The 25,000-nt window shown below is 43.2% G+C and overlaps 3 protein-coding genes across 3 annotated transcripts in view; 1 reads left to right on the top strand and 2 right to left on the bottom strand.

The window, feature by feature from the left end:
• The window catches only part of ntrk2b (neurotrophic tyrosine kinase, receptor, type 2b), a gene marked incomplete at both ends in the record, with an annotated part of 15,162 nt that extends 13,477 nt beyond the window's left edge, over positions 1-1,685 (top strand). Inside the window, 2 exons of the mRNA XM_080847050.1 lie at positions 881-1,039; positions 1,500-1,685. Coding sequence (XP_080703176.1) covers positions 881-1,039; positions 1,500-1,685 — 345 coding nt within the window. The remainder of the gene's footprint in view (positions 1-880; positions 1,040-1,499) is intronic.
• Positions 1,686-7,290: 5,605 nt separating this feature from the next.
• On the bottom strand, positions 7,291-21,160 carry kcmf1 (potassium channel modulatory factor 1). The gene is made up of 7 exons (XM_080847204.1): positions 20,979-21,160; positions 17,330-17,497; positions 15,917-16,056; positions 15,101-15,202; positions 13,896-14,073; positions 10,075-10,396; positions 7,291-9,490 (listed from the first exon to the last, which is right to left on the bottom strand). The coding sequence occupies exons 1-7, from the start codon at positions 20,992-20,994 to the stop codon at positions 9,226-9,228; spliced, it is 1,191 nt and encodes a 396-aa protein (XP_080703330.1). The 5' UTR covers positions 20,995-21,160; the 3' UTR covers positions 7,291-9,225.
• Positions 21,161-23,236: 2,076 nt separating this feature from the next.
• The window catches only part of camk4 (calcium/calmodulin-dependent protein kinase IV), a gene marked incomplete at both ends in the record, with an annotated part of 19,454 nt that continues 17,690 nt past the window's right edge, over positions 23,237-25,000 (bottom strand). The window contains 3 exons of the mRNA XM_080847998.1: positions 23,237-23,401; positions 23,714-23,866; positions 24,888-25,000. The exon at positions 24,888-25,000 is cut by the window's right edge and continues 14 nt beyond it. Coding sequence (XP_080704124.1) covers positions 23,237-23,401; positions 23,714-23,866; positions 24,888-25,000 — 431 coding nt within the window. The remainder of the gene's footprint in view (positions 23,402-23,713; positions 23,867-24,887) is intronic.

Raw genomic sequence — 25,000 nt, 5'->3', positions numbered from 1 at the left:
CTGTAGTTAAAGAATAATTGTGGTTCCTTCAGGGTCTTCATAGTTTAAGAATAGTAACAGCTATCTGTAATAAACTGTAACAGCTAAATCATCACTGTACTTTTTTTAAACGATAATTTGTGACTGAATTAATGCCATTCTACAAGAAGGGAATAAGTAGCCTAGCTGTTCTCAGAAATGCCACACAATTCATCAGTCCACATGCACACACACACACACACACACACACACACACACACACACACACACACAAGATCTCTTCTGTATGGGCTACTATGGAGAAGTCAATGTGTTACAGTTATAATAATTTCCCCCAGCACTGTTTATCTCTTTAAATGCCATTTAAATGCAAATTCGCTAATCCCCACCAAACTGCAGTTTCCATGGATATAAGGGGCAATGGTGCAAAATGGAAAGACTTAGTTTAAATGTTGTCTTTCAATAGGGCACTTGCACTTCACAGTAAATATACTGTATGTCTGTAAATATATTTACCAACTTCTTTGATCAACATTTGACCCAGCTCTGAATGCTGATGAGCAATCAATGGAGTTTGTCAGCTACCCACTTCATGCATTTCTATATATATAGGACAGAAGAAGCTGTGCTGAAAGAAGGGTTCTACTTTTAATACCCTGGATGACAGACAGGTATCCTCTCACTAGCGTGGATCCACAGAGCTCTGTTCAATTGTTGTGATCGCCTGCAAGTGAGTGTGTGCCTACAGCACATCCGAGATGTGAAACACTGCCTAGATCTGTTTTTAATGTGTATAAAGGATAAGCTAAAACAGCAAACTTGTGTGTGTGTGTGTGTGTGTGTGTGTGTGTGTGTGTGTATGTGTGTGTGTGTGTGTGTGCGTGTGCGTGTGTGTGTGTAGGTGGGAGGCCACACTATGCTGCCCATCCGCTGGATGCCTCCGGAGAGCATAATGTACCGGAGGTTTACCACAGAAAGCGACGTGTGGAGCTTGGGCGTGGTGCTCTGGGAGATCTTCACCTACGGCAAGCAGCCCTGGTACCAGCTCTCCAACAATGAGGTCAGTGGCTTCTTCCTCTCCTTCCTTCTTGTTTGCTTAATATGGCTAACGCTATCAATTATATGAACCATAGTGAACTCTCAGTATAGAAATTATGTTGTTACTATGCTCAAAATACTTGCCAAAGTAGACCCTATTATAGCTATGGATGTGTTATACATGTTATTGTCATGAACACTCTATATATGTGGTTGTGTGGGGACACCCTAACAGTAGTCTGTAATGACAAACATGAACTTAATTATGTTAATTACAGGTGTCAAGGTAGAGGGAAATAGTGGATAATTAGTAAGGGATGATGAATTGATATAAGAAAGAATACATGATATAAATACTTTATGTACTGTGAGTGTAACATCTCTAATTATATTACTGAAAACACCATGCTTTATCCCATTTACTAAGTGAACTTGATTGCCTTCATAACTGGTACTGTTTTACTCTTTGTCTCCCCCTGTAGGTTATTGAGTGCATCACGCAGGGTCGCGTGCTCCAGCGACCCCGCACCTGTCCCAAGGAAGTGTATGACCTGATGCTGGGCTGCTGGCAGCGTGAACCCTACATGAGACTCAACATTAAAGAGATCCACGGCCTGCTGCAGAGCCTGGCCAAGGCATCCCCAGTCTACCTGGACATCCTGGGCTAGCCATCTGGCTCCACAAGGGCCAAGTCTAGGTCCAGGGAGGGAGAACACAAGGATGCTTTCGTCTGTCAATGAGAGGGTGACGTGGATGAGCGGTTGTGTTTGAGTGCGTGCATGTGTGTGACAGAGAGCGAAAAAGAAATGGAGAGAGAGAGAGAAAGCAAGAAGGAGAATGAATTGTGTGAATTTCTGTGTATGCACATTGGATCAGAGCGCAAAGCGGGGTTGGGGGGGGGTGTGGTTGTGAGCTTGTGTTTGTAAGTGTGTGTGCGTGCCCGTGTGTGTTCCTTCCTCTTCACCACATAGACAAAGGCCTTAAATTTGATTGTGACGATTTTTTTTTCCTTTCGATTTGTGTTTTTGCTTTCGGAGAGGTACTCTGATCTGCCCAGCGTTTATTGTCCTCTTGTATTCTTTGTGTGTGCAGGAGAGGAACAAAGGAAAAACCGACATCTGTAAATACTCTTCTCTTTTTTTTTGTCTATATGGACCACATAACAAAGCTCAATATTTTTCCTTCTTCTATCAAAAGGAAAGAAAACTTTATGGAGCAACATGCAAAATGGGGAGCAAAAAAAAAAAAGGAAATGAAGAAAATGAACCCATTGCAACAAAACCCAGGCCTACTGCTTATGTGTGTTCTAGGGTAAAACAAATGTAATGTAGATATGAGTAACTGTGAAAAACAAAAAGGGACTTGTTTGGTTGTGGGAGGGAAGGGTTTGAGTATTTTCTTTACTTTGTTTTGATTTTGTTGTCAATTTTATCATGTCATGATTTATCAGTAACTGCAACATCGGTGCCATTTGTTTTGTTGAGTTTTATGTTTGCAATTTGTCTCTTTTTTTCTTTGTCGGGACTGAACCCTCGGGGAAGGTGGCAGGCTGAGGCCGAAGCTGTGGATCGCTTTCGTTTGCCTGAGGAGCACAACACTGCCAAACCCTCTGCCTCTCTGCTTCTCCACTCTTGTGCACGGGACTGCAATACAACATTCAGCAGGAACTGGGTTTCCCCCTGGTTTAAGGGGGACTTTTTTATTATTTTATTTCATTTTTGTCCTCTTCCAGAGGGATACAGTAATCATCAGCATTTTGTTTACACGTTGAGTAGTTTGGATTTTTTTGGCTCGATCGTGTGTCTAAGCATAAGCAAAGCGATTTTGAATGTGGCGATAATGCACTATATACTTTACAGTGGAAACTGGGTACTAGAAGCACAGTGAAAACAAAGCAAACACACTAAAAGGAACGTTCAGGTTTTGGGTTAAGATTTGGGATCGCTAGCAAGAAGACATTCACATGATGCAGTATTGGTTTATTTGTTTGTTTGTTTGTTTGTTTGTTTTGCAGAAAGCACAGTCACCAGCAGTGACACTAAGCAGGTCAACAGTTCAGTTAGTGTCACGGCAGTCCATTGCTCTTCAAAGAGTTTGTTTTTTTAACGATGGGATTATGGGGAATGTCTTCAAAGGCTACTAGTTATGGTTAGCATTGGTATCTTTGTGGGTATTAGAAGGAGGTGGCCTTTTCTAGAGGAATTATATTGTAGCTGTAACCTTTTCATGGTGAAGGTATTGAGCAGAGAAGGTATTGGTTGTGACGGTGTGCCTCACAGCTTTGATGATGTTGAAGATGTTTGAGATTATTTGAACGAATACCTTTCTCCACTGGATTGGCTGGCTTTATTTGCACTTGAGTTTTTTTCCTCATGTCTTTGTTTTGTGTAGTTCATATGGAGTTATTAGTGAGATAAACATGTCAGTGACGAATTGTGACTTTTTATTTTGTTAGTAGCATACTGTAAGGTGTAAGTTCTTGTGAAGTGATGGACAGGGTGGTTTGTGTTTCGTGCAGCAAGACAGAGCAATGAAATGGTAGAGTCTAAAACCATCCCTGAGGTTGGGCAACATGTGTAATGCCACTATGAAGGGAAGGGAACATTCAACTACCCATGATTCCAATCTCTGGCAGGACAGGAAGACTGGCTATAAAACGGGCTGAGGTTTTTTGTCTGATAATCATAAGGATGTGAAAGGAAGATGATAAGAGTGTGGCTTAGGGAGTGTGAAGCCCTGATAGAGAAGATCAGAAACCCGAATCACATATCCTTACTGGCTATAATCATAACTGACAATAAAATATTCATTGACCCTCATAGGCGACCATTATAGAGACCACTAATTAACTGAACCACTGAACTGACCAAAATTGGGCCGCAGACCCTTACAGCTATCACTTAACTTCTAACCATTAGCACTTACGGACCTTCTGAGTCGCAGAACTGACATCGGCTAAACTGATGACCCTAAAAACTGACTACGAAATGTAACTTTTGCACGTGACGGTACCATACAGTAACGTCTGATTCTTTTTGAGTGGCTTGATGTTGACCACCACATAACCACAAACTCCTCCTGCTGACTACATCAGCATCCTGGCACATGTGTTCCTCTCTCTATTCCTCTACTCAATGGGCTAGCTGGTGTAGACTGGGTGACTGGAAGGCCTATGCCATGTTACTGCAGTGACTGTCACTGGTAATTAAAATCACATGAAGACTTACCTTGGGCCTGTGAAAGGATAAGGACATGTAGTATTAGTGGTAATGCTACGAGTGTGTCTGTACTGTATATATGCAATCAGGTTGTACATACACATGGGCAAACATCAGCCATCTGTCATTTTGTACCCTGATGTCAGCTTGTCCTCGGAGCGTCCCCTCTCACGCATACACTCATTATTGTCTTTACTAGCGATGCGAGGACACCTCACTGGAATGTACTTTTAGCATTTATGCTAAACACTCTTGGGGTACGTGGCTAAGCCAGGACCCGGAGTGTATGTACCGGAGTACATTTTAGGGGTGCCACACGACAGCTACTGCATGCTGTCGTACCTGCTGCACATGTGTATTATAGAATCTGATTGGTCCATACGAAAATGCACACTAAGTCATCCTTTGACTTCAAGCTAAAGACATAAAAGGTATTTCCATAATTCAGTATTGTCAATTATGTTTTTTTTCCTTGCCACTGTTCTCAAATCAGTTTTAATCCTTTGATGAGGAAAACAAATTATAATAATAATTTAAAAGTGTAACATTTTCCAAGATGTCTCCCAAACAGTCATAGATAGTATTCCTAATTTTTATGTTGAAGGAAAAGCTTTGACTTTTTGTACTATACAGTTCTTGTCTGCTCTGAAGAGTCAGTCTTTGATTCATTGTCCATCATGTACAGTTCTAATATTTGTCTATACTAATAGTATGTTCTCTATATATTATGTTTAAAAACAGATATCATGTCAAAAATGTGCAACATTACTTAAGGGAAAAAAACATTCTCATATGGGGCCACTGGCAATATGTATGTGTAAATACAGTTACATTTTTGTGCAACAATGTATAATTTTCTCTCTCTCTCTCTCCGCTGTGCTCGTTCACCATATCAGTGAGAATACAATCTTTTTTTTAAAGAAAAAGCAGAAAACAAAAACAATCTTGTTTGAAATACTTTTAATCTTATGAAAATTGAACTGAGGAGGGAGCAGTCATTCTTTCGCCGGATCACTATATGCTATTGACATTGAGTGTTCTGACGGGGGCGAGGGGGGAGCCTTTCAGGGAGGGGGGTGGGAACGCGGTAGCCATGGCAACCGCCACCTTTGTCACCAGTGACTCCTCAGGGGACCAGTGGGAGGGTGCCAAGGCAGTCTTGGTGACAAAGCTGAAAGTTCCCCCTCACTTCCTGCCTATTGTTTTTTATTTTCTATTTTTTATTTCTTTTTTTCTTAAAATATCTTTCAATTGAAGAACTGTGACCGGGCATCAAGAGCATTGTGTTATTTCTGAATGTATGGAAAGGATTGGGGACTTTATTTTGAATGTAACCTATCTTAGGTTCATTGATTATTTTTCTAATTACTTAATGGAAATTGCAATTCCCCATCCTGACAACGGTATGTTTTGTGCAACTGTTGTCTGTGAGTGCGTGTGAGCGAGAAAGTGTGTATGCGTTTTTGATGCCCCTTGGTTGAGTGTGTCTGTGGGCGCACGAAGGTGCGTGCGTCTGAATATGCTTCAGTTTCTTTAGCTCCTGGCAGATTCAGTCTCACTGTTTAAGTATCAGTATTTAATGCTTTGTGCATCATATGAGCTGCTTCTCTGCAGTAAATGGATATGTTCCTTGTAATACTGTGCATTTAATAAAAGTGATATGTCTTACAAACCCTTGTCTGTCTCCAGGCCTGTTATAAGCCTGGAATAAGGTGGATCATCGGAATCGGACCACTGAACGCATACCACTGACTGAGTGAAAGGGTTGTGAGGGTAATCATGCTTGCTCACTATTTCTTTATTTAAACTGCCCATAAAACATACTTCAATCATATTAGACAGCATTTGAGACCATTGTGGGTATTCAGGGGCTTTTTAATTAGGGAAGATTCATGTTACTTTTCAACATAACAGCAAACCCTTTCTGGATTAACAAAACCACATTTTTGTTTTCAGTGATTAAGGTCAAAGGGTCATGTCACTGGTGGCAGTAACCACCTCAAAAACATGATCCATGAACACATTTCTAAGTAAGGCCATGATGACATTTAACGTCTTAAATGAAGGGGTTCTGTTTCATTGCAGACTTGATGAAGTTGTCTGGGGTCATCAACATGAGGCCAGAGATCTCCCAAACCCCCCTGCGTTTGCAACTTAAGGCCCATTTTGAAAGAGCTTTAGTGTCTATTTCAAGTTTTATGTTATTAAATATAAATGTGGGTAAAGGGGGACTTGTATAATTCATGGCCACAGAGGAATGGCTCCCTCCAGCACCTTTAAGACAAATGTATTTTGCATGTCATCTATTTATATCAGAATCCTCCATTAACGCATCGTGTGACAAAGTGTTGAGTCATGCTCCCAAAACCTGATGTAGGAAGCTTCGTCACGGATGGCCCTCCTCTTCCTGCTGTTGTTGCAGTCACCTCTCTTGTTGCAGTCACCTCTCTTCGTCTGCGGCCCTTCCCCTCTGCCTCTTGCCCGGATGGATGGATGGATGGATTGGTGGAAGGCTGGCTAGGGCAGGGTGTGAGGAGATGGATATCTGATGCGTGTTGCTGGCTGCCGAGGCTATTTTTGCCAGAGCGGCCACTTGCAGACACGAGAGGCATCCCAAGGCCAAAATTGGTGCCTAACAATAACCACAGTCAAGTGACAGGGACAGCTGGCATCTGGAGGAATGAGATGAATAGCAGTGTGTATGTGTGTACGTGTGTCTGTAGGTCATGTATGTGTGTATGAGAGGAGAGGAAGGTGCAGATTTCATTAAAGGAAATACAGTGTTCAGAGCAGGCCATGAAATGTTATAGCTTGCCACTAACCTTACAGGGCACAAGACTGTACAAAGCACATAGCGTTTAATTTTTTTCTCCCTCCAAGAGTTCTACCAGTTATGCATTTTTTTTCTGGGTTCAATTCCAGAAATGTTCAAGGGTGTTTATGGAACTCTGCTACCAGGAGCTTCACGGACTGTTTTGACCTAGAGGTTCAAACTCAGGCCAAGGGAACACACAGCAACATCGCAGCCACAAAGAGCAAGAGGAGTGGTAGTGTGTCATTTTCATCAAAAGCTGTGCGCAGTTTTATTGTAGTATTCTAAATTAAACATTAAAAAAGAAAGTCTGCCCATGTCCTGGAACCATTATGAAAGTTAAACGCACAAATTCAATATACATCTCATTGTATTTTACATAGAGGATAAGAGTATAGGCATGGAGGTGGCATGATTTAAATCAGAAGGCTTAAAAAGAATCAAGTGAGTCCAAAAAAAAAAGAAGAAAAGAAATAAAAACCAAATGAAAACTAAAAAAAAAATCTGAATAAATAGAAGGTGCTATCTTTAGCAGAGTAAATTAGATAATTTCTTCTCAAAGTGGAGGGAGAAAATAAAGATCATAGGCCTGCAATGTGGCTAGTCTGAAGCGCTCCATCATCACAGACAAAAGAGACTGAGAGGCCAAGAGAGAAGTCGGGGGGGGGGGGGGTGTGACTGAACTGACAAAGATGTTGGGGCCTCACGTACTAGAGGAGAGCTATGAGAATGAAGAACTGTTGCTGTACAGGTGCATATGTTAGACAGATTACATCTGGTGTTTCCTCAAACACAGCTGGTCACTAAAACATCGACATAACTAGGAGAAAAAATGACAAGAGGTGTGATTTCTTTTTTGCTGCTCCAAGTCTTTTTTCCATTTTTTTAGTTTTTTTGTTGAAAGTCCTCAGGCAGGTAGAAAGACTGCCCTCTACATTGCTAGCTTCATTTCAAAAGAAAATCACTTTAGTTGTGTTTAGGTTTACTTTTACTTTTTTTTTGTCTTTTTTTTTTTTTTTGCTGAACTGGTTATATATTGAACAATGAGAGTAGTCATTGCGCCCCCGTTGCAAGACCACTCAAAAGATGGTGTCACGACGGAAGGGACAGGTTCGGAGCTGGGAGACACACTACACATTGCATCCATTTCTTATGAGAAGCTACTGCAGATTCCGATTGAACTTTTTGTGTCCTTTATAAAAGCAAACCAAAAAAGAAAAAAACAAAGAAAAATGAACAAACCAAAAAACAAAACTCCTTTTTTTTCTTTTTAAAAATCTACAATAGTTCACTCAAATTCTGTTCAAGTAACCCTTCAAAATAATGTTTAAAGAAAGCTTTGGGATATTTTGTCCTTTTTTTTTAATGACTATGTCATTAAAAAAAAATCATGCACGCTGCAAAGAACCTCATGCAGTAAGTTATGGTAAACCATCCAAGCACTTTTTATTCATTAATAGTCATAAATACACACAGCAGCTTCATTAGAGAAGGTCTCTGTTTTTTTTTCCTCTTCAGTTTTTGAATGTGAGATATTTATAAGGAGAGCCTTTTTGCATGGACACAGGAAGCCAAGGTCTGCCACAGCTACCTACGCTCACCTGCTTAAGGAAAAAAATTAGTTATGTGGAATTGATTATCAACTTATTATTATATATTTTTTATATATATATATATTTATGTATATATATATATATTTATTTTCATCTCATCTCTCGCTTTCATTCTGCAGCTTTTTCTCTCGCTCTCGTTCGCACGCACGCACGCTTGTTCTCACTTGCTTTGTTTGTATTTTTTTTCTTTTTTTTTTGTTGATGTTGTTGTTGTTGTATTTTAATCCCCCCGCCCCTCCCAATACACACGCACACACACACTCTTACACTCTCCATTATGGATTTATACAATGTAACAAAGGTGACAGACCTGAAATTACAATCACCGAAAAAAAAAAAAAACCCGAGGAGAAAAACAGAAAAAGAAAAAATTAAAAAGCAAACAAAACGGGGTGGGGTGGGGGGAACGGCTGTTTTGTTGTTGTCATTTTCTTTTTTGTTGTTGTTGTTGACGTTTTTTGTTTTTCTTGTTGTTTGCCGCCACCATCGTCATCATTGGCATTTACAGCACAGAGGACATAGTCTGCGTTGCGGTTGCTGTTGTTGCGGTGGTGGTGGGGCATCATCAAAGAGGAGGGGGCGGAGGCTCCTTGCCCGTGAAGCTCTCCCTCTTCAGGTTGAGACTCTCCAGCGCCAGGTCCAGCGGCATGATGTCCACGCAGCCCATGGCCCCGAAGTCGGCGAAGTCTCGGCGCTCGTCCTCGTCCGAGGAGGAGCTCTCGTCCCGCATGAGCGTGGACAGCAGCAGCTCCTGCACGAACAGGCTGCGGTCAGCCCGCTCGCCCTCCAGCGCCTGCCGTTCCGCCTCCGTCATCTTGGGCTCGTTCAACCTGTGGGGAAGGGGGGAGGAGTGGTATATGAAGGGGGTTAGGGTTGTGAGTTTGTGTATGAGTGTGTGGCTCACCTTACATAAACAAAAACAAAAACAAAATCAACAGGTATGTGTGTGATGTGGTAGTGTGGACTTCACCGCAATGAAAAAGGAGAAAATAAAATGTTACCTGGTACACTGTAAGGTACATCTGATGGCATGTAGCCTTTTTGGAGAACAGGTTACAGATGTCTCGTAATAGCTTACATTTTAGCAGCTAATGTTAAGGTTTGCTTAATCATTACTGTTCGTTTCACTTAATCGTTGCTGTTCATTATTAGTCCAATTAATAAGAGGCCGCTGTCATTCTTTCATCGACCTAGGTGTACATCACATTTGCGTAAATAGACTGCAACATGTACGTTTCAAATTTATACGGTAAAATAAATTGTATCCGACCACACACCGGATCGGCAAGAAAACATCCCTGGTAGATTCATTCATGCATGAATGAATGTATGAAATTGCGTTTGAGAGTGTGTGCGCGTGAACATGTACGCCCATGGAGGGGGGTGTGCACACGGGCGTGCTGCGTCTGCTCACCGTGTGAGCAGGAACTGGGAGCTGTGCTGGGCCAGTGTGTTGCTCTCGGGCAAGCTGGCCGGGTTGTTGGCTGTGTTGGACGAGGGCGGGATGGCGGCCGCCCCGCTGCCACCCCCACCTCCTCCCCCGCCGCTGATGTTGCCGGGGTTGCTGCGCCGCGTGGCGTTGCGCGCCGTTTCCAGCTGCTGCCGCGCCGCCTGCGCCTGCTGGCGCTCGAGCTGCAGCTGCATCTGGAGCTGCTGCAGCTGCGAGGCCGACGGCCCTGACGAGTTGAGCTGGCCGCCCGCCGAGCGGCGCACGCCCGACAGCTGGGACAACAACTCTAGAGAGAGAGACAGAAACAGAGACAGCGGTTAGGAGAGAGATAGATGGATTGAGAGATGGGGGCAGCAAGAAAAATGAGTGAAAGAGAGAGGTTGGAGAGAGAGAGAGAGAAATGGTGGATGGATGGAAGATGGGAAGATGTGAAAAGAAGATGAAGAGATTGAAAGATTGAATGAGGAATAAAGAAGGAATAAGAATGAAGGAAAAGAACAGGAAAACAAAGAAAGAATGAGTGCGACACATGAGAAATAATGGAGGGTGGGAGGGAGGAGAGAGGAGGGAGAGAAACAGTCAACAGCACAGAGTGTAGGCAGATTGAGAGAAATGACAGAAAGGAGAGTGAGAGACCAAAAGAACTGGGCAAAGGGAAAGTGAGAGAAAGGGGAATGTGTTATCAGGCTGAGAGACACATTACTGCCACCCAGATGGGTTGGGGATGGCTTTGTTTTCCTTCGATCACCAGTTCAAACACAGCGCCCTTTGCCAAAACTACCAGGTGGGATTTTAATGGCCAAGGGAAACTTCATGCCTGGTTCCACATGCCTCTCCATTGTCTGCTCTCCGTGCCAAGGCGGAAACGGGCCGAACAGAACGCTTTCAGCTCTTGGCTGCGCTCTCGTTTTGCCAAAGGGGAAGCTATGATGTGTGCATATGCGCATAAAGGCTACTGCCACCAGGCTAAATGCGATGAGCTAGCGGGTAGCACACACGCCTGGGCTGTCCCTTTATTTAACCATGCTAACGAACCTCAAGCCTTTTGTCACATCACAACACTAAACAAGCTGCATGAGCACATTTCCAAAAATACACCAGTATGAAATAAATGGCTGCCAGCGGCAACCCCTAACAAAACAGTGACAATTAATTCCTCTTGTAGAAGTGGCGGACGGAGACAATGAAGTTTAATGAGCCTGGGTGGTCTCGGGGATGCCAGTGCTCATTCTCAATGGGTACTGTAGTGGAAATGTTTCGCCAGGCACGCAAGCAAGCATGGCACAGTCAACAGGGTCGCCCGAGTGGATCTAGTGAAACCTGTGTGTGGTCACGCTCCAAATGCAGTCCAGTGAGGCAACTGATCCAATAGTCCAGAGGAGACGGACAGAAAAATAACAGTAGCTGATATTTTTAAAGTTATCGGGCAAGATAATTTACATTTGCTGGCAAACTAGGGTGGCTTAATGGAAGTCATTGAACTGGGACAGTGACCTCAGCGTCTTGTGACTCATGAATGCGTAACAACTATGCCTTTACAAACCTGAAGTCCCATTCCACACCTAAATAATGTTTACGTTTTTTGAAAAGGATCTTGAATCTTCTTAAACTGTGAAATGACAAAAGAAGTTTGGGGATGTGAGGGGATGGACGGAGGGGTGGCTACAGTCACCTAATGAAACTGCACAGGCAGCTGATGGGGTCTCTTGCAGCCTAGATGCAACACACCTGACTCTAGCGGCTGGATACTTCAGAAGAGCTCAGTTTCTGATCACAGTGTATGCCAAGGTTAACCCCAACAGCAATACAGCAAACAAGTAGCTTGTATCTTCACACAGTCATCATGAAGATTTCACTTTTGAAATTCCTTCCTGAGTGACTGAACACTGCTGTAACTTTTTTGAATCAAGCTGCTTATCTGGTTCACAACAAGGAAGTTGATTTACATGACTTGGCATGCCATTGTCAACTAATTAAAGTGAGGGCATACCAAATACATCAGGGGAAGTAAAGGGAGCAGGTGACAAACCTGCTCAATCTGATATTTTACAGGATAACACTTCATGAGGAAGATCTCAAGACAGTCAAGCGGCTCTGAGGACATAACATCTCTCAGACAGCTTTTTGCTTTTTAAATGGATGTTGCGTAACTAAACGAAATAAATCACTATATTTGTTGCCTTGTCTCCTGGGCTACAGATCCTGTTGAGGTTTTCCCCTGGGCCTCAAACAATCAACACAAGCGAGAAGGGCTTAGTCGAATGAGGCTACACGATAGCAACAGAGGAATCATTCACGTAGACGGCCTCGGCCACAGCCAGACAGGCTCGGCACAGACAGAACCAAACAAAGCACTCCGATAAGCCCAGATAAGTTTGGGGCAGATACCCATTGGCTTAACAGGCTTTGAAAATGTATTGGCAACAACATAATTATGGCAGATTATATGAAGGGTAAGTGTTTGTAGCAAAGTGCACTGGTATGAATCCGGACATTATAGTTTCATCCAGCAAGCTGTAACATGTTCTAATGCTCCAGCTCATCAAAAGATTTAATCTGTGATGACAGAAATCAAAGAGATCAGCTGATCAGAAGCTCTCCCATCATACCGTGGGATCCGATTCTCTCCATGGGGGGTTAACTGCTTTATCTCAAAGCACATGGCAGTGACAAATCCGGATCTTGGCCGCATCAGTTCAAATCAAATGCGGAATGTTTACATCTGCTACCGTTGATTATACAGTAAATACGTTGTGAAATGAAACAAAAACACACCACAGTTAAAGTTGTATTAGTATTGATTGATTCACATCGATATGAATGGATTAGATGACTAACAACTGGTGGAAAAGTAATATGAAAATATTTGTTCACTGAATTAGCACGTTCTGTCCAAAACAGTTGCGTTCCAGTTTCGGTTTCAATATTTCAACGTGAATGAGAGGGAGCACAAGAACTGGGCGTCTAGCAGCGATTATCATATCATAGACACATATGATGCATGTATATGTCTGTGGGCAGGATCTCAAGCACGTGCAAAAGTTGTTGTTGTCCAATTGGAATCTAGATTCGAGAGACATATGTGTGTCTAGTTCGTTTCCCAGCGGAATCGAATTGTGTATCCAGGGGTTTACATCGGAGTCCAGTCGGACTCAAGTCGGACACAAGAAATCTAGATTTGGGGAGACACATGTGTCCAATTTCCGGTTTAAATCGGACTGAAATCGGAAATTGTGTCCACACTGAAGGAGAAAGATCGGGAAGCCGCAGGGAAAAGATGCTAGTGTGTGTGTGTGTGTGTGAGAGAGACGAGAGGAGAGTCACTGAGCCTGAGAGACAGATGCAAGAGGAGGGAGACAGCCAGACAGCATGGGAGGAAAACGAAGAGAGCAGGAAGAAACCACACTCCTCCCTACAGATCTAGACATCAGAGTATGATCGATGGAGACAGAGTGATGGAGGGAGAGAAGGAGGGCAAGAACAAAACAACTCCCCTACCTACAGAGACAAGACAGCAGAAGACAGACAGACAGCAGAAGACAGACAGACAGACAGAGAGAGAGCGATGGAGACAGACAGCAGAAGACAGACAGAGAGAGAGCGATGGAGACAGACAGACAGACAGACAGACAGCAGAAGACAGACAGACAGAGAGAGAGCGATGGAGACAGACAGACAGACAGACAGACAGACAGAGAGAGAGAGATGGAGACAGACAGACAGAGATCCGGAGTGAGAAAGGAGGGAGGTGTTACAGACAGCGAGAGACAGCTGTGTGCACAAACCTGCTATGGGGTCCATGGCTTCCCTATTGCTTGGAGAGTAGGAGGAGCTCTGTGAGGAGGAGAGCCCCCCGGTGGAGCTGCTGGTAAAGTGCATGTTGGTCCGGCGGGCCCGCGGACCCCCCAGCCCTCGGCCAGGGTGGAACATCCGGCGCACGTGCCGCACGCCACTGGTCTCATCGTGGGGGTGAACGTTAAGGAAGCACGTAGAACATACAGACACATGCGAATCATAGACATACACAAAGACAGTACGCAGTCATATGTATCCGTACATATCCACACACACACAGAAACATTCCTGTACTGTACAGTACTGTGCTCACACACACACACACACACACACACACACACACACACACACACACACACACACACACACACGGAATAATAAATAGGTATATACGCTCTGACGAGCAGTGACGTCAAGCAACACTGCAAACCCCATTAAGGCAAATGACAAATTATGTACATGCTCCTAACTCCTATCAACTATTTATCATGGTACACTGTTTTCATTAAATGTACTCACTGCAATAATACATGAAAACCATTCCTGATTCAGATCAACGTCTGTCAGAATAGACCAGCATTATATTGGAAATATAGAAATATTCTAGATGTTCTGACACACACCCACTGAGGGAGCTGAAGGCCATATGTACGTGTACATAGTGGAGTGAACAAACTACCATCAGCACAGATATGATACACACCCAGTCCAGAGTTCATAGCACCCTCCTGCACTGCTAAACTAGTGAATGAACACAGCACTGAGCAGAGCTAGTCAAATCTAGTAACCACCATCACACACACACAAAAAAACACAGACGGGACAAAGATCAAGTCACACCTTCAGTGCAGCAAGCTGGTGAAGCGACAGTTACTCACTCACCACTCCCCCCCACACACACACAACAAAAGTTCCTTCCTTTTCACTAAACTCACCCACACAAACCAAACGTTCACCTCGCCAGGCTGAAATACAAAACCTGTGCAATTCAAACCCATGCAAATACAGACACCAGACACACACACACACACGCACACACGCACGCACGCACGCACACACGCACACACGCACACACGCACACAAACACGCACAAGTAGGCGTGGGCACGTCATAAACACCAAAGCCACTTAGAACCAGCGGACAGAACCCTGTGTGTGTTGCATCAGCGGTCAGGCAGGAGCCAATGAGAGGATATTAAATCTCTAGGTGCTCTGTGTTCAAGTGTGAGGTGAGCGGCAAAGTCGTCTGTCACATGATTGGGGTCGCCTCCGGGCAAGGCAGCGCAGATGGGGCAAATCTGAAAGAGAGAGGGGGGGGGGGGGACAGAGGATGAAAACTAAGACTTTTACCCCCGGTGAAGAGACATCAAGCTGGAGCAGAGCCATGCTCTACACACTAAAGCAGATTTTGAATGGAGGTGAAAAACAAAACCGCCAGTAAGACGAGGGTTCAGTATGTGACCACAGCCATTCCCAGATGACCAAAGCACCGACTCACTGTACTAGTCTGGGTCAATGACACCTTGAGCATGATGCAACACCTAACATCGCATCACATCGGATACAAACTCCTAATGATTTTGTTGGTACGTCCTAGCTGTTTGTATGACACAAGGAAAATAATGACAGCGATTGCAGGAGAAACTCCCTTCAAGATCAAGAGATAATCTCCAGACACTCAAATCTACTACACACTTCATTTACTTATATTTAAAGCCAACTGCCTGACTCTACAGCAAATCATGCTTAGTACTAACACCTGCAACATGACCACATGCAAACGTAAACAAACGAAGAACACACACTCTCAGATCTCAGATCGGTTGTTTAGAGGGGCGAGGAAAGGAAGGCTGAGTCATATCCTCAGATCAAAAGAGGTCTGGAGAGAATTGTTGACAGTCCACAAGGAGGTTGGAATTCTGGAGAGGGCCGAGGAGCTTGGGGAGGGACGAAGGAAGAGGAGGAGAAGGTGGAGAGAGAGAGGGGAGGAAGAGTAGGGCTGCTGTACTCACCACCTCCGTGGAGGTTTCGGCGTGCTCCGAGGTGACGTGCTCCTGTAGGGAGGTCTCTGTGTAGCCCATCTTGCCGCAGTAGGGACACGTGAATGACTGAGGCTGTTCTACTGAGAAGGCCTCCCCGCCATAGTACAGATCTGCCAGGGGGACCAGAAGAACCAACATTCATAAGCAGAGCAAAAAATAAATACTGGTCGCCTAAGGGTTAATTTCCCATTGATTCCATGCTGTTCTTATAGAGCCCTTGGTCACAGAGAGATACTTTTTTTGGAAAGGGGAATTCAAAATTAAAATTAAAGGGAGAAGAGACAGTGAGTTTGGGCACATTCGCTACAACTTTCAGTCTGTTATACCTTGGTAAGTTGCTAATGGTAATAAGCATTGTATGGGTAAGTGACCGTAGTATTATGTTGGTTATATAACTAGCCAGATAACTGCTTCCAGTGAACTATGATCAGTAAAAAGGTAGTTTTTATTTTTGATGTATGAGGCTGGCTATGGCATCTTCCACATTTTGATCCATCAGTTTTGGGCTTTGGGATGTATGAGGAGTACTTCCCCTTTCAAACTTTAGCGATACCTGTAGGGCTGCAGCGGTCTAAAAATGTCCTTGCCGCTGTATTGATGACTAACATCTTGCAGTTTGTGGTAATCCTGAAACCAAACGCCCTCTGTGTTTATTTACTTCCGCAAAGGAGGTTATGTTTTCATTGCAGTTAGTTTGTTTGTTTGTCATTGTCTTTGCAAAATGTACCTTTATTTAATGTGTTTTCCAAGCAATTAATGGTCAGTCAACCAGAAGGTTACAATGACGTTTCAGAATCGTTTTATCGTTCCCGTGTAGAGAAAAAAGTGTGATGCGGCCATCACGAAACAAAATCTCACATAGAAACCGCTGCTAAGGTAAAATTGGACAAGGCAACTCTAATCCCATACACTTTTTGTCAAATTCAGCAAATTGCTCCCTACAGTTCTCTAGCTGTCTGTTCAGTGTGTGAGCTCAAAACTACTCGGACCGAGCCATAAACTATCCAAGCCAACACATCGCTACAGGAGCACAGAAGGGTGGGGTGTCATTTGATTTGCTGTCAGGCTCAAATCTTGACAACCTATTGCGAAAACTAATCACGGACTACATCTTTATGGGACAATTCTGCAGGGTAAAGGGAGCTCAACTCCTGCTTTATGTCAATTGAAATATCAGAAAAAAATGTCTTTCAGTAGTGAGAGAAAGTATGTGTGTGTGTGCCTGCCTGTATATACTCATTAGGATCAACCATTGTTCAAGGAGATCTTCTAGGTGGTCACAGGAGTAAGCGTGTGTGTGTGTGTGTGTGTGCAAAGGGAGCATATTTTGTGTGTGTGTGTGTGTGTGTGTGTGTGTGTGTGTGTGTGTGTGTGTGTGCTTACCGAAGTCTACCCTGGTTAGTATGCACTGCATGGGATGTTCCGTGGTGTGTCTGGTGGTAGTGGCTCCCGTCTCGTAGCACGACGCGCACAGGTCGTAGTCGTAGCAGATTAAACACTTGTAGCGGCGCCCCCTGAAGTTCCCTTTTAAACACGCGTCACAGCTCACACCTACAGAGAAGGAATCAAGAGAGAGGGAGAAAAGGGAGAGGGGGATAGAGAGAGAGAGAGACGCCAAAGTTTACACCTGGGCATACTGTCCACTCACAGGAACAGAAAGCAGTCAGACCCTGGGGGCTGCCATGCCAACTTTCGCAGGCTTGGCTAGTGGGGGGTGACAACAGAGCCTCCATTGAGTGTCTTTGTGCAGAGGTGGGGGTTGTTACATTCCAAGCCTGGCCACCATTTGGCCGTGGGTATTAGGTGGGCCTCTGCATTTGCTGTTAGCTGATACTGGCACAGATCTGCTAGAGGTTAAGGGCCAGGACATGACAGGGGGATAGCCTTCGATGAACATTCAGGCTTCCGCTTTTACCAGTGCAAGTAGGTATGACACACGACTGATGCACTTATGGGATGTGACAAAGGTGTGAATCCTTTGACTGCCAACCTGAACTTAAGACCACGTGGAAGTTTACAAGGACATCTAAAGGCAGGAAAGTCAGAAGCGACAACTGATCACACTTGAAATATAGGCAATCCTAGACATTTCAAATCTAAAAAATTCAAAAAGCACCAAAAAAAAAGAACCAAGTAGAATATTTGCATGGGCATTGCCTGAAAATAGGTGTATTGCCAATCTGGAGTGTTGCCCTTTCAGCTGACTTCAGAGATTTGAGCATTTAAAAACAAAAAGGCAAGTCTCGCTGCTGTAGTGCGTTTAGCGGGCAAGTCACTGAAAGGCTACCAAGCTGTAATTCTGCAATTTAGTCATCAGCTATGGAGGAAACTTCCCGAATTAGAAATTCAAGAAGAGTTACAGAGTCTTTGCTTTGACATTTGAAATTTGCCACTCTGCCAACACAAAACAGGGCTTCCTCAGTAGCTTGGTGCATACTTGATACCCTTCCAGACCTCACACACTGAACATAGCACACAACCAGCACGTCCACACACACATCCTATATAACATTATAAATTGCTTGTCACCTGTGACAAAGAGCGATGAAAAATAAAGTTTCTGGGGAATTTCCTATCTAATTATATTAAAAAAAGGAAACTAAATGAAAGAAAAAACAAACAAACAGGGAGAGAGTAAGAGTGAGGCCAATGCAGGGCACTTTCACTTTGTCTGAGTTATCGCTTGGACATGTCATCACCTAATAAATGCAATACATGCAACACACACTGTATCGTTACCATTAAATTACACCCCCATGAGTTAAGATGCAGCCATTTAATTTACATTTAAACTGCTGTTAACTTTAATTCCCTGCTCTACCTGTGGAATTCCCAGCGATCAGACAATAAGACACTGACAGTGAAGCAGAGCGTGAGGGTGTGTGTGTTTGTGTTTGTGCGTGCCAGCAAGACAGAGCGACAGGGGGAGTGCCCAATCTCATTATGCAAAACTGCTCAAACATTAAGAAGGATGGAAATGAAGTGGGACTAATAAGAGTCTTCGAAACTATTCTGCAGGTCGGCTGTGGTAGTCACTGCAAGTCTGGAATCCAAGGTCTCTTAGAAGCTTGCCAGGCAAACCGATAGACCCTGAACGTGCTGGCCCTGCACTGAGACAATGAAAGTAGCATCAAAGTGAAGGGGAGTGACAAAAAAGGGACAACCACAAGAGCCACTTTAGCAGTTGTCCAAGAGAGCGCACAGTTTAGCTACTGTCACTCAGTGATTAAAATTGTCAGTCTTGTAAATGCACAGTGCTCATGACTTAAGAGATTCAGGGCCATAATTCTGACAGGGTAGAGACAGGGAACTCCCAACATCTGGTCCAGATCCAAAGGGACAGTTGCATTTACCGGGCTGTATGGAGCCAACCCGGTAAATATCCAACATGAGTGACGTCCTGAAACTCTGTGTCCCCTTGTCATCACCTTGATGATGTGAGAGGTGTCCGGTCAACAGCTGTACCCACAGAGGAACTGCAGTGGCTGTCCAGGGAGAGCACTTCTTGTAACACCTGATGCCACTGTATCTGCTGTAAGCTATTGCTGATTAATTTCATCACATGTAATTAGTATGGAGTATTTTTTCTTTTAGGTCAAATGTCAAGTAAAATAATGATCTGACCTCACAGTGCTTGAAAGATAAGAACTAGAAATTTGATTAAGAACTTTAAGAGTCATAGAGACAAACACTGAACCAAATAAAATGCAATTTTGTAGACAGACAAAAGACGAGAGCATAGAAAATGTTGGCAGCCCTTCTAAGCATGCAACTTCAATTGCTCTCATCACAAAATGTCTTCCATATCATAAGTCTGTTATTATTTCACACAAACCACTATTCAAACTTGACTCATGACTATTAGTGGTAAGTCAATTGTATAATGTAAAATAGAGGTATACAATGCTAATCATTCTATCTGACATACAAGTCAGCGTTTGTTTTTCATAAATATTTGACGGTATGTATTCTATCAATAACCATAACTTATCCCCTGATACCTCGAAAACATAATTGACCGAAGTAGGGAATTGTTCTTAACTAGCAAACCAACAAAGCTAGCCAAGTTAGCTAACTACATTGCTACCAAGGTAATCAATCGAGCTGGCAAAGTTAGCTAGCTATCTAACTGGCTAGCTACTTATTTACTAACATTAAACGTTATCTAGCTTGTTATTAAAACAGTTTAGCAGATACAATTGCCTGCTAAGCGTTGTGAGATAAGTGACATTTGTGAAACGTTATAGCGAGGCACCGTGACTATTACAGCTGAACCGTAACGTTAGCTAATTAGCTCGTAAGACAAGTCGTGCAAGTCATTCGCTCTTGGTAGGCAGCTAGCGGTATGTACAACATAGCTGCATCATGACTCAAGCACAAAGCTAGGGGGCTAGCTAGGTAGCTACATTATTAGCTCATTTATGCAGAAGAGATTGCATAGAGGAAGCTAACTAGCCAAGTTGGCTAACTATTTGAGAATCAATCAAACCCAGCGAGCTAACGTTAGTTTGAGACAGCAATTTCGGCGATAGCTTGCTCATTTGTAGTAGGCCCGACAAGGCCTTGACCTACCAATAGCTACCTCCATGACAGTGCATTCACCTCTCAAGTAGTCAGGAGACTGATACGACATGGAATAGTTAAAAAATTCAATCCCGTGGCAAGTACTCTATTCGCCCTTTGCTACAGGCCAAAGCATAGGGTGCTTCCTAGCCAGGTAGCTAACTAGCTTACCGACGTCCTATCAACCCGGCCGCGAGTACAAAACAGATCATCTACATAACTCCAGTCGAAAGCCAAGTAAACGCCCTACAGCAGAATTTGTTCATTACGTACACTGATTCTCGTATTTGAACTGGCAAGCTTAAAAAGGAACTGGGGAGGTTGGAGAAAGGTTGCAAAATTCATGGCGGCCGCCATCATGAGTCTTTTCCAATGCATTTCAATACAAAACATGGCAACCCACGGCTCAAGACTAGCCAGTCTAGAATTCTCACCCAACGACGCACTAGATCGAATAATTTTCACCTACCTTCATGTCGGGACATCCTACAGACAGTGACACAGCCCCCTCCTCGGGCTCCCTAACACGGATCACACGGAAAGATGCCGCTAAAAAGAAGTAAAACTGGGACGCTGTCTCTCTTTCTATTTTCTCTTGAAGATGGATCCGGGGCTTACAGTTCTTCGCTTCCCCCTCCCTGTCTGTCATGAAGCTGTAGTGATAGAGCATTTGCGGACTATGGACGCTAAGAACGCTAGGGGGCGTACTTGTTAACTTGTGTCGTCTTCTTTGTTGGTATGACGGCGGTAAATTCTCGAGCTTATCAAGTTATGAGGAATATGAGCATATCGCCACCTACTGAATATAAGATAAAGAGCCAATACAAAAATACTAAATGAAAAGGCGTGCCTCATGCAACGATTTTACCTCTGCCAAAACACGGCATCCTATCCTGCTCATAGACATATACATACCATTTGCCTGCCATCAAAATGACACTGTAAATTGAAAGTAACAAATACTTTTTAAGTCTATTTATTTCTCTGACTTATTTAATGATTTGACAGATTCTTTTCAACAAGTCATCTGACATAGAAACAAGCTGTTTTTAACAAAGTGTGACACAATAGTGTCAACCTGACTCAGGTCTTAAGTCCTAATATCATATCATAAAACATAGATTACATGTCATTTGTAGACAATTGCAGCACTTAAGTTCAGCATTCCTACATGCAAAACAAGAACCCTTGTCATACAACACATTCCTTGGGTGTCTTTTATCAACTATATTTTTCATCAACAACATTCCCTGATACTGTAAGTTAAAGCATGCTATGAGTACATTTCAAAAGGTAAAAATATTGTAGGTGGCATTTTCTTTCTTTGATACACAGGATACTTTGGATACACAGTCCACACACACCACAGTTCTGGAAATTAACAGAACTAAATATTTGACTGATTATGGCAGAGATGGAGCAAAACCAATTAGGCAACTTTAGAGTTGGATGTCATTTTTTTTTTTAACCTTTTTGGCACTGACTTGGATTGTTTACATCACCATATTGAATCATTACAGTATACACTCCCTTGCAAGACTACAGAATCAGAAAAAAAAAAAACATTTTGTATTTGACATAAAGAGAAGACCCAGACCTTCTTCCTAAAGCTCTGCTTCTCCTACCCCATACGAAAACAGTTATTCTTCCAGCGTGGTTTTCCAAAACCTACATAAGTTAAGAAATACTTGTCACTATGACTAATGTGTAAAAACTAGTTAATATAAGATAAGGCATTCTCCTTTGACATTACAGTAAAGGTAATATTTAACAATCAGTTGGAAAATGTAATATTTGAATCTTAAAACAATGAGTATTGCATATAAATCTAATTAAGTTCTGTACATTTTAAAAAACACTTTTTTTCTTACCAAAGCAGCAAAATACTAATCAACAACTCAACTGAGGAAAACGAGTGTGTGTGTGTGTGTGTGTGTGTGTGTGTGTGTGTGTGTGTGTGTGTGTGTGTTTGTGTGTGTGTGTGTGTGTGTGTGTGTGTGTGTGTGTGTGTGTGCTTAAAAGCACTTTAGCCTCTGCCTGTTGGGTAGACAAAGGATGGTTTGAACCTTTATGAACTCACATGTAGGTCTCACATTGTACCTTTAGGCTGCATAACATTCACCACTGCTTCAAGCTGCCCACTTTGGGCTATGACATGGATATTCACCAAAATAATAGACATACTAGAAGGGCGCGCAGAGAGTGCCGACCTGTGCCAAGACCAAATGCCCTATCTCGCGATGTTAAAGGAAGTGAAAATAAATTCCTGGATCTGGCCCTTGATCTGGCCCAAAATTGTATGGGTTCTTCATTGGCCCATGCTACACCCCTCCATTAGGTTTCATGAAAATCGGACAGTTCGTTTTTGCGTGATCCTGCTAACAGACAGGCAAACCAACAAATAGTAGTGAAAACATAACCCCCCTGGCAGAGGTAACAACCAAAGAGAGAGAGAGAAAGAGAATCTCTTTTGTAAGTGATATACTTGTTGTTAGGTAATGGCCATGTGCCTAACTACACATACTATTTGAATACATGGAACAGTCACATGCATTGACACCAAGCGAAGACTTCCTCAATCAAAGGGTAGGGGGTGGGGGGGGGGGTTGAGAAATCTTCTGTCAGGTCAGCCACGCTTTGCTCTCAGCCTCGACTGAACTGGAGGGGGATGATGACTTTTCGATGTTAAATTAGTGGTAGAAAGGGAACAGGGTTCTGTGTGTGGGCTTATGAGCCCTCCTCCTGAAGCGGGGTCTCATTCTTCTGTGTGTCGTCCTTTACCACCCCCTCCTGACTGGACGAGTGATTGCAGTTGTTCTTGCTGCTGTCTTGGTTGCTGTGGCTGCCAGCGCTGCCCAGCCGAGAGGACGCGACCACAGCTTTGACGGCCGCCTGTTAAGTTGGGGTACACGTTAGCTATTGACAAGCAATTATTTTTTTACTTAATAATTGGCTAACAACTATCCTTCTTTTTATATTTTATTATAACCTCACCGACAATAAGATTTAAAAAAATATAAAATGAATGATGGTAATTACAAAAGCTGCAAAATCCATTTAGATTTTTTAAGGGTTGACCTATATTACATATAGGAAACTATACCACTGCACTATGTACTGTTCTATATACCATCCTGTATTACCATACTGTATCATAACTGGACCCATATCTGCCCGTATATTGGAGTGGCTGGGTTCCCTTACCTTGAGCTTTCGGCGTGCGTTGAACTCTTGGAGCTTCTTCTGAGCCGTGTCCATATGGGCGAAGTTAACCGCTTTCCCGGTCACCCAGGGGTGCTGCAGCGCCTGCAGTGTAGTAAGGCGCTTCTTTGGATCCTGGACAATTAGCTTCTTCACCTGCCAAACAACAACAACAACAATAATGGCAGAGTAACTGGGTCAGCCAGCAATGAATGAATTGCTTATTGCAGACCAATATCAATTACAGATAAATACAGTACAATGTGCAGTTCTGGGCAGATAGAGCCATGGTACAAACGGTCAGAAGAGAAAGTGCATGTTTTTTTTGTTTTTTTAATTCAGCTCCAGGCTATACTAAAAGGGAGATACCAGATGGCCACTTCAGAAATGGTTTTCTGAAATCTATCTCTAAATACAAGCCCCCTAGCTTGCAAAAAAAAATAAAGGAGAGAGGAGAGAGATTAAAACTGCACTGGGTTCTCATTAAAAAAACATGAGAGCGGTCCTCAAAATCTCGACAGGAGCCAGTCTCTGCTGACTAAGATGACCGCCTGGATGTCAGGATAGATACCCTTGATTAGTGTGCACTCTTTGTGTAACCAGAAGCCCAATCTGGTTACTGCAGAGAGACAAAAAAGGGCCTTACATGGCACAACTCCTACTGGTCCTTTGAGACACATAAAATTCACACACAGACACACACAGACACACACAGACACGCACACACACACAAGGAAGAAAAACGGCGGGGTTCACAGGCTGATTTTCTGAGAGTATTCTAATTTCTCATTTTGAAACGATTAATCCTCAAATTTGTTTCACCACCGTCCTAGCTTCAGCTGAAACACGATTGTATCCTGTAAGCAATACAACACACTGTGGGATATATGATTGGTATATTTTGAGACAGGACATGTTTATCAAGTGTAAATCCCTTTCTTTTTTCCTTCATATTAATACTATTCAAGTATCTTTGACATTATTATATTTTGGACTTTTACTCTTGAACAAATTTCAGCTTTGTTAAGGACAGGCCTGTTCTCATTCAGAAACCCAGCTTTTACACCGCACTGTAGGTAAAGAACTACAATCTGTACTTGGCAGATTGATGCAAACAGCACAGTCATCTTTTTGTGTGCTTGTTTAAATTGATTGTTTGTTTGAGGTGAATACTCACAAGGTCCTTGGCGTTGAGTGACACATTGTCCCACCAGGGGGAGACAAACTCATATTCACAGTTGAGAATGCGCTTGAACATGTACTGGTCGCCTCTGTCGTCAAAGAACGGCT

This window comes from Sprattus sprattus (assembly GCF_963457725.1).
Source record: "Sprattus sprattus genome assembly, chromosome: 11".
NCBI classification, from domain to species: domain Eukaryota; kingdom Metazoa; phylum Chordata; class Actinopteri; order Clupeiformes; family Clupeidae; genus Sprattus; species Sprattus sprattus.
Note: the sequence above shows the minus strand (reverse complement) of the source record. Positions and strands in the feature narration are given on the sequence as shown.